Source organism: Hippopotamus amphibius, chromosome 10, assembly GCF_030028045.1.
Source record: "Hippopotamus amphibius kiboko isolate mHipAmp2 chromosome 10, mHipAmp2.hap2, whole genome shotgun sequence".
NCBI lineage: Eukaryota > Metazoa > Chordata > Mammalia > Artiodactyla > Hippopotamidae > Hippopotamus > Hippopotamus amphibius.
In genome coordinates, this window is record NC_080195.1 from 113,438,389 (window position 1) to 113,450,524 (window position 12,136).

Below are 12,136 nucleotides of genomic sequence, written 5' to 3' on the forward strand. Positions count from 1 at the left end.
TTTGCCTTTCTCTCTCTAAAACTGGTTGTTCAATGATTAAATATTTATAAAGCCCTTAGAAAGGTATAGGCACTTAGTAAGCACCATGTAAACATTTTTAAAGTTTAATTTTACTGTGGAAAGAACGTTTAATATGAGGTCCACCCTCCTAACAAATGTTTAAGCGCACAGAGCGATATTGTTAACTACAGGCACAATATTGTTCAGCAGATCTCTAGAACTTATTTATCTTTCGTAACAGGAACTTTATGCCCTTTGATTAGCAACTTCTCATTTCCTCCTCCCCCAACACCTGGCAACCACCATTCCCACTCTCTGATTGCATGAGCTCACACAAATGGAATCATGTAGTATTTGTCTTTCTGTGGCTGGCTTATTTCACTTAGCATAATGTTCTCAAGGTCCATTCACGTTGTCACATATTGCAAAATTTCCTTCTTTTTAAAGGCTGAATTATATCCTATTGCATGTATCTACCACTTTTTTTTTTTATCCATTTATCTTTCCATGAACATTTAGATTGTTTCCACATCTTGGCTATTGTGAACGGTGGTACAATGAACATAGGAATGCTAATATCTCTTTGAGATATTGATTTCAATTCTTTGGAATAAATGCCCAGACGTGGGACTGCTGGATTTTATGGTAGTCCCGTTTTTAATTTTTTAGAGGTACTTTCTTACTGCTTTCCTTAGTGGTTGCACCATTTTGAATTCCTATCAACAGTATACAAGGGTTCCAGTTCCTCCACATCCTTGCCTACACTTATCTTTTGTTGTTTTCAATAATATCATCCTAACAGATGTGAACTGATATCTCATTGTGGTTGTGACTTGCATTTCCCAGATGCTTAGTGATGCTGAACATCTTTCCATGTGCCTGTTGCCCATTTGTATGTCTTCTTTGAAGAAATCTCTATTCGAGTCTTTAACCCATTTTTAAATTGGGTTATTAGGGTTTATTTGCTATTGAATTGTAGAATTCAATATTTTTGAACTCTACTTACATAGTTTGGAAATTAACCCCTTATCAGATACATGGATTGCTAAGTTCTCCCATTATGTAGGTTGCCTTTTCCTCTGTTGATTGTTTACTTGCCGTGCTGAAGTTTTTAGTTTAATGTCGTCCTACTTGTCTATTTTTACTTTTGTTGCCTGTGCTTTTGCTGTGAGATCCATGAAATCATTTCCAAGATCAGTATGATGAAGATGTTCCCCCATGTTTTCTTCTAGGAGTTTTACAGTCTCAGGTCTTACGTTTAAGCCTTTAATCAATTTTCAGTTGACTTTTGTGTCTGGTGTAAGATAAGGGTGCAATTTCATTCTTTTGCATGTGAATATCCAATTTTCCCAACAGCATTTGTTGAAGAGATTATCCTTTTCCCACTGTGTATTCTTGGCACTTTTGCCAAAAATCAGTTAACTGTATAGGCAAGGATTTATTTCTGGACTTGCTATTCTGTCCCATATGTCCATATGTCTGTCTTTATGCTAGCACCAGACTGCTTTAATGACAGTAGCTTTGGAATATACTTGAAATCAGGAAATGTGATGCCTCCAGGTTTCTTCTTCTTTATCAAGATTGATATGGCTACTCAGGGATAAATATTCACTATGAGAAATAAAATAGTATTTTTGGGCAAGTCACTTAACCTCTAAGAATTTATATTTGTTTTGCTTTTCCTGAAAAGATGACTTACCTCATGAGTTTGTTGGGATGACAAAAAGAGAAAACAAATGTAACCTTCCCAGCACTATGCTTGCCTAGGTATACGCTTGCTCCATAATTATCAACTGTCCTCAGGTGTTACCTGGCTTTTCTGATGGATTGTGTTACCACAAGGAGTTGAGCTCACCTACCCATTTACAAGGCCCAGTATTGCAAAGTGATCATATGGGTCCTTCGTAAATTCATGTGTGCTCTGTCTTGCTTCAGGGGTCTCCTGGAGGAAGGAAAGGCCACGGTGCCCCGACTGGCAGAAAGACTTACCACCGAGCTCATCTTGCACATCAAAGTGAGTCAATGGGTTGAGTTGCAAGCTCCAAAAATGGCAACCTGGCCAGGTCACTTTCTTAGTCATGAGTTAACTGAGACACTCCAGTGAACTGTCCAAACCAACAGACCAACAAATGCATTCTGAAAACCAAATCACTCCTGGTCAGAGGCTCACGAGAGAGCTTCTGAAATAAGCAGTAACTGCATAATGTTGAAACAAAGAGTTGAATCTGTCAATTTGGGGAAAGCAAAGAAGGAAGAAAGGAGGAAAACCCTGACACCAGGTTAGCTGTGTAACAAGGAGTGAACACTGAGCTAGCAAATTTTTTAATAGGTTGTTATCAATTCACAGTATAAAAAAACATTTTCTCAGCTTCAAACTTGTAGCAAATAAATGTTCAGTTTTCACTGATTCTCAAACATGGACAACCACAGACAAAGTTCTCATGATGTCATTGAAGACAGGGGAAATGTGGCTTAGTGCTTATTGAGAAATAGAATATTTGTAGCCACCACCACCATCATGGGCTCTGAGAGTGGGCAACAGCCACCGCATCTACACATCCCCTCTCCAGAGGATAACAGCCAGGACACGCTGAGGAAAGAGGTGGCAGGCATCCACACTAAAACAGCCCTCGCACCAAAAATATTAAACACGCACAAGCTACACGAGGACACTCTCACATAAAAATAGCCCTCCAAGACCAGGGTAGATAATCATTTCTCCTAAACTCAGAGAAGTATAAGTAAAATGAGGAAACAGAAGAAACCCTCCCAGTTTAGACCCAAGAGAATTCCCCTAAAAGAATAAACAATGAAGCAGACCTCTGCAGTCTAATAGATACAGAGTTCAAAGAGGAGATAATGAAAACCCTAAAGGAAGTAAGAAAGGCTATCGACAGAAATGCAGAGTACTGTAAAAAGGAACTCAAAACTATAAAGAGGAGCCAAGAAAAATTAGAACATTCATTTGCCGAGATGAAAGCTGAGCTAAAGGCAATGAATAGCAGAATGAATAATGCAGAAGAAGGAATAAGTGACCTGGAAGACAGAATAATCACCCAATCAGAACAACAGACAGGAAGACAAATGAGAAACAGAATATTTGTCATGCTTGCCTGAACCTTTGTACATGAAGTAGAGCAACGTGAGACAATGGAAGATTAACCCTTAGAGCAGAGATGGTCCCAGGGGCTGGATTCCAGTCCATGCTAAATTGCATGTCATGCAAAAACAATGAATTCTTTTGAACCAGAAAGCACATACTCAAAGAATACTTGGTTGCAAGAGGCCAGAGATTCTCAAGCTGTGTGTGCACAAAAGTTACCTGGAAAGTTTGTTTAAATTCAGATTCCTGGGCCCCCGGCTTAGTTTCTGAGTCAGTGGGTCTCAGGTGGGACCTGTGAAGTTGCTTTTCTTCCCTCCCAGGTGATCTGGAAACAGATTTGGAGGAGCACTGATTCTGGTAGAATCCCCTCAGTTTGCAACAGAGAATTCTGAAAGACATATCCCCATCTAAAAGACATATCCCTTGTCTAATTGAGAAAAACATCTTCTTTTGCAAAAAGATGTTGTATTTTGATAATTTTTTTCATAATAGTTCTCAACATTTAAACATTTCATGTTAAAATTTGGATTTGTTTTGTACTATTTTTAATTAATTTTTAAAATTTATATCAACTCAATTATGATAATTTGAAATATCTGGGAAAAAACTAATACATTTCTGCCTAGAGATACAAACTGTCGAGAGAGAGAGAGAGAGAGAGAGAGGCTGAGACCTTATCAACTTCTTGGTACCCTAATCCACAAACTGACTCTAAATCATGATGAGCCATCCTGCCTGGCTGGCTGCACCAATGTCATTTACTCAGGTGTCTTTACCTGCAGTGTTTACTTGCCTGGGCTATAAAGGTGATGAGTGGGGTGTGAAATGGAATCTGCTGCTTACAAGCTCAGCACTGACATCCAGCTGTCTGCCTCCAGGCCTTAGGTTCCTCTCCTGTCAAAAAGAGGCAATGAAGACCCATGCTTTGTACCGCAGTGCTGGGCTTCGCTGCAATGTGAAGGGCTTGGAATGATGCTTGGCCCAAAGACAACCCTCCTTGTCTGGATGCCTGTCTCCATCCTTCCTACTCCTCGTCTTTGTTAAATTGTCATCAGCAATGTTGACTGCTTAGGACTGTACCCAGCCCGACAACGACACACAGACGTAGCCTCCACCAAAGCACCATTTATCAGTTTGTAACGCTCAACTGACCACCAACAGAACATTTTACTAAAGAAATCTTCCATTACATTCAAATGTCAACAGATTGACACTTGCCATTGGCACTTGCCACCTGCCTCTACGAGGGCTGAATCATGAGCCGCTGCAGCTGCTGACCTTCCATAGCCCCTGAAGGGCGCTCAGGGTGGAGATCAGGAATGAGGCCCTCACTCTGGGCTCTGGGAAAAATGGCAGAACAGGTCTTCAGATAGTTAGATGTTTTCGGGAAAAGATTTTTTTCAGCCCAATTCTTGCGTCTCCTTGTATCTAGTAAAGCGCTAAATTCCTTTACGGTGCCGTCCGCTCCTCGTGACGAGCGGTGACCCTCTGTAAACCATACGCGCTTGACTGCATGGGCTCCCCCTTCACCAGAATCACAGGTATACTGGCCTTCCCCCTTCTTTGGAGCAGTTTCTCAGAGCTATCTGAGATGCTATCTCCCGGGCTATACTCCTCATTTGGCCCCAAATAAAACTTAACTCACAATGCTCACGTTGTGCATCTTTTTAAGTCAGCACAAGGGTACTTTTCTCTCAATGAAAGGCACTGAGCCAAACAAAACAAAACAAAAAAAAAACAAAAACACTGGCCCCTATCCCTTTTCTCCCCAACTTGACGGAAGTTCAAAATTCTTAACACCAGGTCTTTCAAGCTGTGGTGCATAGCACTGCATCCAAAGTCCTCCTTGAGCTCTTAACAGGTGGCCATCTCAACAAGCTTCACAAGATAATAGAAATTCCGGATCCCCCTGAATGCTTTCAAGTGAGACTCTGCCCATACCCCTGAGAAACCTGTCAGCTAATTCCATCAAGCCGCAGCGTTTTACTGTTTGCTCTTCCTTTGCTCAGAAATCGCTCCCTTTGCTAGAGAATCAAATAAAGGAGAGCCACCAGAGGGCGACCGAGGAGCTGCGCCAGTGTGGAGACAACATCCCCAGCAGCGAAGCCGATAAAATGTTCTTTCTGATTGAGGTGAGGGTTACCGAGGACCTCATGTGACCTTCGGGCACAGAAACTGGCTTCCCCTAAGATGCTCCCATCCTTCCTAGTGGCCCTGCACGTCTTGAGGTGGCCCTCCATGCATACAAGCTTCCCCACCTGTGGCCTGTGGGAGCCCTGCCCTCCCTGTGTCTCACCTGGGGGATGAAGTGGCTGGTGGGTTATCTGACCCCCTTGCAGCCCCAGCCCCCGCACCACACACGCTGTCCCACATACCAGCTCTTTAATATGATTACAGCACAGATTGATTATTTTATCTCATTTTTCAGAAAATTAAGGTGTTTAATCAGGACATTGAAAGGTTAATAGAAGGAGAAGAAATTGTAAAGGAGAAAGAGAGCCGCTTATATAACAAAGTCAGAGAGGAGTTTAAAAACTGGATGTTCATACTTGAAGACAACACTCAAAAAGGTAAGTCCCGGGACAGGAATCCTCCCAAAGCAGCATCATGTTCACCAAGACCAGAAGCTACTTCTGGCCCATGAAAAGTGTGCAAAGAGCTGACTATGCCCCCATGAGGGACCCCTTAGTATCTGTAACAACTTCCCACCCATCAGTGTGGAGCGCTGATCTTGCCAGTTCAAATCAGCAGAAGACCATTCCACCACCTACTTCCAACTTTCTTCTTTCTTCTTTATTCTGAGGCTAGGCAATTTCACTTACCTCATCTCTTCCCTCCTCTTCACCCCTAATCCAAGACCAGAAAGGTCAATGCTTTGACAAGAAACTCCTTGTTTCCCCTGGCAGAATTCCATCTTCCATTCTGCTCCAGCCCAAATGCCAATAGGGTGTGTGCCCATGGTGTGTGTGTGTGTGTGTGTGTGTGTGTGTGTGTGTGTGTGTGTGTATCTTTGTTTTGGCACTTGATAAAACAGCACTAATCCTACCATGGTAGGAGTCCTCCAGCTGTAGTCTGATGTCTTCTTGGGAGAGCTGTAAGAGCCAGAAGAATTTTATTTCTATTTTCATTTCATTAATCAGATTTTCTTCCTACCAATCATAAACATTCAACTTCTCTCTCGAGATGATGACACAATTAAAACACACTTGAATAGAATAAGATTTTTGTTTCTTAAGTCAATATTTCTCAAACTGGCATTATCAGACAAAATATGAATATTTTTTCATTATTAAAAACAAACTGTTTAGAAATATTGTCATAGGGTTCATTGGACAAGCAAGACTTGAAGAAAAGTCCCTATCTTTAAACTGCCCATGAAGTTATTAGAATTTACCCTGGTGGTTTGTTTTATGTTGCAGTTAAGAGTATCATTCATGAAGAAGTCTCAAAATATGACAAGCAGTATCGAGGCAAAGAACTTCTCGGATTTGTGAGCTATAAGACATTTGAGACCATCGTGAAGCAGCACCTCGATCAACTGGTAGAGCCAGCCCTCGAGATGCTCCGGAAGACTGTCGGTGAGGAACTCTCATAAGTGCCTCTCAGATGATCATCTCAGTACCTCCCATAGGTCTCAATGCCTTGAGGGAGAGATTGGGATGGAATTACCAAACACAGGCTGCCCCTCTGGGGGAGGACTAGAGTGTGAAGGAGCTTTATCTTCCTCATACCTAAGCCTGGATACCATTGTGCAAGCGACAGTCAGTTGTGAACCCTGCAGAGAACACACACCAGGAAAGGACCAGAAATGCATGGCACCTGCCCAGGGAGGTGTTGGATTTGGCATCTCCCTGGGACTATGTACTGTCCCCTCCTCCTCCCTTGGTCTTTAGATCTGGGCAGCTAGGCCCTAGAACGGGGTCAGTGTATCATGATTTAGCCTCCCCGTGCCTTTAACCCATTTCATCCCTGCTTGCATTTTACTGATGTTTTGTTCTTTCCTTTTTCAGAAATTATCTGGCAAACATTCATTGACACAGCCAACAAAAATTTTGGTGAATTTTCCAACCTTAATCAAACAGTCCAGGTATGCGCCCACAGTTTACTTGCTGGTAGCCAGTACTACTGGCTGATTTATCTGGGTTTAACCTTTGAAAGAAGCTGGATATTTACCGTCATCTGAAAACACAAGGCCAGGATTATAATGGCAGGGCTGCAGGGCTGGCGACTCCAGAATTATCTGTCATTTTGCTTCTGTTCAGGAGTGTCTGCACTCCCTGCGAGAAATGAAACCTGATTATCCTTTCCGTAAGGTCTTCTGCAGACTGGCAGGACATAGGCTGGATGGTGATGACCTTACCTAGTGATGGGCTAGTATTTTTAATCTTTTTCTAGCACAAAGGACTAGTCTTACTCCAAAATCTTTGTAAGATTGATTTAAAAATATTGCCGCAGCTGTGTGGGCTTTCACATAGCAAGTTAGTTACTGAAACCCTCCCTCAGGAAAGGGAAGAGAGGGGATTCTCGCTTCCACCTGGGCTTAGATAAAAATCCTCTTCCATCCAGGCCTAGCCTATTGGTCAGGAGCTCATTCCACAGCTAAGGTGAGCAAGAAAAAAAAATTGTCATTTTTCCATAACAAAACAATTTCTCCTTTCACCTCTTTGGCCAGTTGGTGAAACCCAAATCACACTTATGCAACTACCCCAGGTGCTGTGTCTGAGTCCTGAGGTGGTGCCTCCTCCTGGGGTAGGTGACATGCCGGATCCTTGATCACCATTTCTCCAGGCTGGCAGCTTTCAAGATGTATGCATGCTTCCCCGGCCTAGTGGTTGGTCCTCTGGGTGCCCTGTGCTCCTGACTGGTCCCCCTAAGCGCTTCCCCAGCCCTGCAAGGGCAAAGTGCACTCTGCTGCCAACACAGGCTGCTCTGGGGCCGAGGAAAGTCCAAGGGCCTCTACCCACTGCGCTGTCCTGGGCTGAATAAGGTCTGGGCACAGCTACCCAACTCCTACCCAGAAGCACTCCTCCTCAGTCTGTGCCCTCTTCTCCTGAGCCACATCAGAACCAAGGGTCTTTTGTCCTCCTGAAACACTTCTTGGGGAGTGATGTACAGCCCACTTCTGCTCTCAGGCCCTAAAGCTGCAAGCAGTGAGGGTGGTTTGCCACATACCTGTTTTTGGCCACATACACTCCAAGGAAAAGAAGGAGAACCTGCCCTTGTGAAGCTCACAGTTTCTCTCCTCTTTCAAACTACCATCTCTGCTTTCAATTCATAAAAGTGTGTTTGGAACGTAAAAGTCAAGAAGTGACTCTGCTCCACGATGTCATCTCTACCTTTCCCGGGATGGCTTTGACCCTGTGGGTGGCTGGGAGTCCTAGGATTTCTGGGAAACACAGATATGGAGCTGTTATCCCACTGTGCTCGCGAGCCCTGCAGGCATTCTTGAATACTTGGATTCAAGCCAACTACAGAGACAGGAGGGATAGGCATGAAAATGTAGAATAAACCATAATTGAGGAAGCAGAAGGATGGGGATGTGGGACGAGAGGCAGTGAGGCAGGGCGGGGCAGAGAGGACGAACAGGCAGGCGCTCCCTTGGGCAGCAAATATACTAAACAAACAAACGCACAAACGGGCGGGAGAGAAGGTGAGCCTGGCACATCCAAAGGGCAGAGTCGCAAGACAGGACAGGCAAGGACACAGCAGAGGGTGAAAGGGGACCTTCTGAAAATCGCCATTTCAAAGTCTCAGGTGTTCTCTGACCTTGGATTATTTTTACCTCTGCATTCGGCATGATAGTACTTCCTAAGCTGTCTGCACAACGGGGGGAGCAGAAAGGAACGGGTTTCTCTTTCTTATTCAATCAGAACAAGATTGAAGACGTAAAAACAAAACAAGCAGAAAAAGCAGAAAATCTGATTCGACTTCAGTTCAGGATGGAGCAGTTGGTTTATTGTCAAGACCAGATTTACAGCGTGGTCCTGAGCAAAATCCGAGAAGAGATTTTTAACCCGGTCGCAATGCCTCCACAGAGTCTTCAATTGAAATTGACCATTTTAAACGATCAGCCTTCTGTTTCCTCCAGCACTGAGATTGGGGTCCACCTGAATGCGTACTTCTCGGTGAGCATGTAGGGGTACAGGGTCGGTGCACTGTGGTCCCTGCTGAGCAGAGAGCGGGGTAACCTGGTTTTCAGCTGCTTAACTGAGCAAAGAAGGAAGAGGCCAATGCCGTGTGCAAAGCCCTTCGGCTGGGGGAAAATACTCATATATCATCTCATTATAGTTTTAGAGTAAGCTTACCAAAGCACTTTTAATTAATTTGCCCCCAAATCAGGTTTATAGCAGCGCATGTACTCAAAATTAACTTCAAAGTTCTATATATTTTATGCTATGCATAAGTTACAAATTACTATTATCAGAATACAGCAAAGCACTAACTTCACTGATTATAGTTTAACTTTCCTTCATGTTCAAAAGGCACTCAGCTCTTGAAGTGCCTCAAACTCAGGAGCTCCACAAAGTAGGAATGAAAAAGCCTTTCCCTAGGTTTTCCGACCCAATTGCTTTCAGGGTTTCTAAGGCTCCATCTACGGACTAACTTATTAGGGTGGATGGGAAAGGAGGAAGCTTTTAAACGGCAAAGAAGCCCAACTCCTGAAGCCATTTCTCTATCAGAATAGAAAGTAGAGTTATCCAGATGTGGGGCCCAGCTGTCAAGCAAACTGGAGATGCTGATGAAAGGCAGGGAATGAAGTGAACATTGAAATACATCCTGATCCGCTCCCAGGAGGGACCCAGGGTTCACGGCTGGGAGGTCTCTCCAGGGAGACGTGGGGTGGGGGAGGAGCTCCAGGGAAGGCTGGGATGTCCAGAATGTGGTTTGGGTTTGCTAGCCTATGGGTGGGTTCTTAGTGCAGAGGGTAGTGAAAATTGGGTGACCCAAATCGGTCCTTCCCTTGGTTTGGTACTGACCGGTGGAGTGGAGGTGGACAGGACACCAGGACTTAGTGAGGAGACCATCTGTGCATCCAAAAACCTCTCTCTGCAACCACAGGCCTTGGGCCGAGACCCCCTCCAGCTGACCCTTCTTACCCCCCTTCCAGGAAACCAGCAAACGTCTCGCCAACCAGATCCCATTCATCATTCAGTATTTTGTGCTCCAAGAGAATGGCGATGATTTGCAGAAAGGCATGATGCAGATACTACAGGAAAAACAGCACTATTCCTGGCTGCTTCAAGAACAGAGTGACACTGCTGCCAAGAGGAGATTCCTTAAGGAGAAAATTTACCGGTTGGCTCAGGCACGACGAGCTCTCTACGAATTCCCCCTGTTAAAGGTGTAAATCCCAAAAGAACAGCGGTACTTCTGGGTTTTGCTTGTGTGCATGACTGTAAGGGAGGTGGTACAGGAGGTGGTTTTGATAGGGATAGAACAGAATAGTTAAACAGATAGTTATAGAAGTCCCACTAGGGGACTATAGATAGAGAGGGAAACCTAGGAAATTTTGGGAAGCCACTATAAGTGATCGCTCAAGAAAGCTATTGGAACACTGTGGAATGAAGCAGTCTTGCTTAGCTATAAAACCATGAATAAAAGCACGAGATATGCCCCAAGCCATTAGGTGGAAGAAATACGTCATCACCCTTCTACTGATTTGAATAAGAGCTATGACCGTCCTAGGTTGACCTCATACAGTCAGACACTCTCCTGCCTGACGCGAAAGAGGTGCTAGTGATGTAAGCCTGCCATCTACTGAAGAAGGCGGTCTTTCCCCTCCCCCTTTCCTTTGACTATAAAATTGGAGCCCACTTAACCCTCAGGGCAGAGTCCCCTCGCCTGCCTGCTTGCATCTCTCACAAGTGTCCTATTAATCTACGTCTTGCCTATCACTTTGCCTCTCGCTGAATTCCTTCTGCGCTGAGACACAAAGAACCTGAGCCTCAGTAAGTCCAGACGCCGCGTAAGTGGTTCTAATGAAAAGACTGTGGGTTCGAGCCCCAAGCAGGGTTTTGGCTGGGTTCGAGTCCCGGCACATAGGTTCAAGTCCCAATCTGAGGCGCACGGTTTCAGCTTCTTGTGTGGGGCCAGACTTTTCTGTTGCCGTCTGTGTCCATCTTCACTGTACTGCACTCAACACTAGAGTTTGTATCTGAAGTCCCGCACCCCACAGAGCTGCCACCTCCACCGGGAGGTCTTCCTTGTCCTCTATGAAGAGGGGGCTCTCCAGTCCTTGGGCCCCATAGCCCCCGGGTACAGCATTCTTAAATACTGCTGTCATTCTTTGTTAATGTGTCACCCCTCCCCTTTAGACTGAGACCTCAGAGAGGTAATGTCAGTTCATATTTTGTTGTATTTCCAGAATCTCGCATGGCACCTGGTGCATACTAGTCGCTTAATGAATATCTCATTGAATGAATGAATGATGGAGATTACCTGAGGCGATGGCTTAAGTCCAGGCTTTGGTTGTTTGGAATGGTGTCCTGTAGCTGGTCACTTTCAGATACATTCAGTCCTGCCACCTGCTTCCCATCATTTGCTATGCTGGGGTTTCCCAGCCCCCCAGGAGAAAAGAGGCTGAGTGATACCATTTTTAATTTGTTGTTTCCCTGATTGCAGTGAGCTCTATTGCTGTGTTAAGTCTTGAAGAGAAATTTAATAAGGAAAAACATTTTTTTCAAAAAACATAGAGCTCCACATCAGTGGTCATCTCTAGATTGGAGGATTATGGCTAATTTTATTTTCTTCTTCGAACTAAGCTAATGACCTCATAGGAATTTTAACACGGTTAAGTGAAACCATTCCTACAAACTATGTGTCCCAAAGCAGGTGTTCAAAAATGCCAGCAATTTTTCCCTCCATCAAAGACCTCTTTTTTTGTTTACCTCTAGGTCTGTAGAGAAGCCCTCAATTCTAAAGCTTTTCCAGCCAGTTCTTACATTTTGGTTCTTTGATAATTTTTGACAGTTTTTGTATATGATGTTAGATAAGAGTCCTTTTGCATAAAGATATCCGGTTTTCCCACCGGAT

At 44.2% G+C, this 12,136-nt stretch overlaps 1 protein-coding gene across 1 annotated transcript in view; it reads left to right on the forward strand.

Annotated features, from left to right (window-relative positions):
- Nucleotides 1–10,451, forward strand: part of MX2 (MX dynamin like GTPase 2) — a 37,582-nt gene extending 27,131 nt beyond the window's left edge. Inside the window, exons 8-14 of the mRNA XM_057696449.1 lie at nt 1,936–2,014; nt 5,113–5,235; nt 5,532–5,673; nt 6,523–6,681; nt 7,114–7,190; nt 8,974–9,228; nt 10,212–10,451. Of these exons, the coding sequence (XP_057552432.1) occupies nt 1,936–2,014; nt 5,113–5,235; nt 5,532–5,673; nt 6,523–6,681; nt 7,114–7,190; nt 8,974–9,228; nt 10,212–10,451 (1,075 nt within the window). The remainder of the gene's footprint in view (nt 1–1,935; nt 2,015–5,112; nt 5,236–5,531; nt 5,674–6,522; nt 6,682–7,113; nt 7,191–8,973; nt 9,229–10,211) is intronic.
- The last annotated feature ends 1,685 nt before the right edge of the window (nt 10,452–12,136 follow it).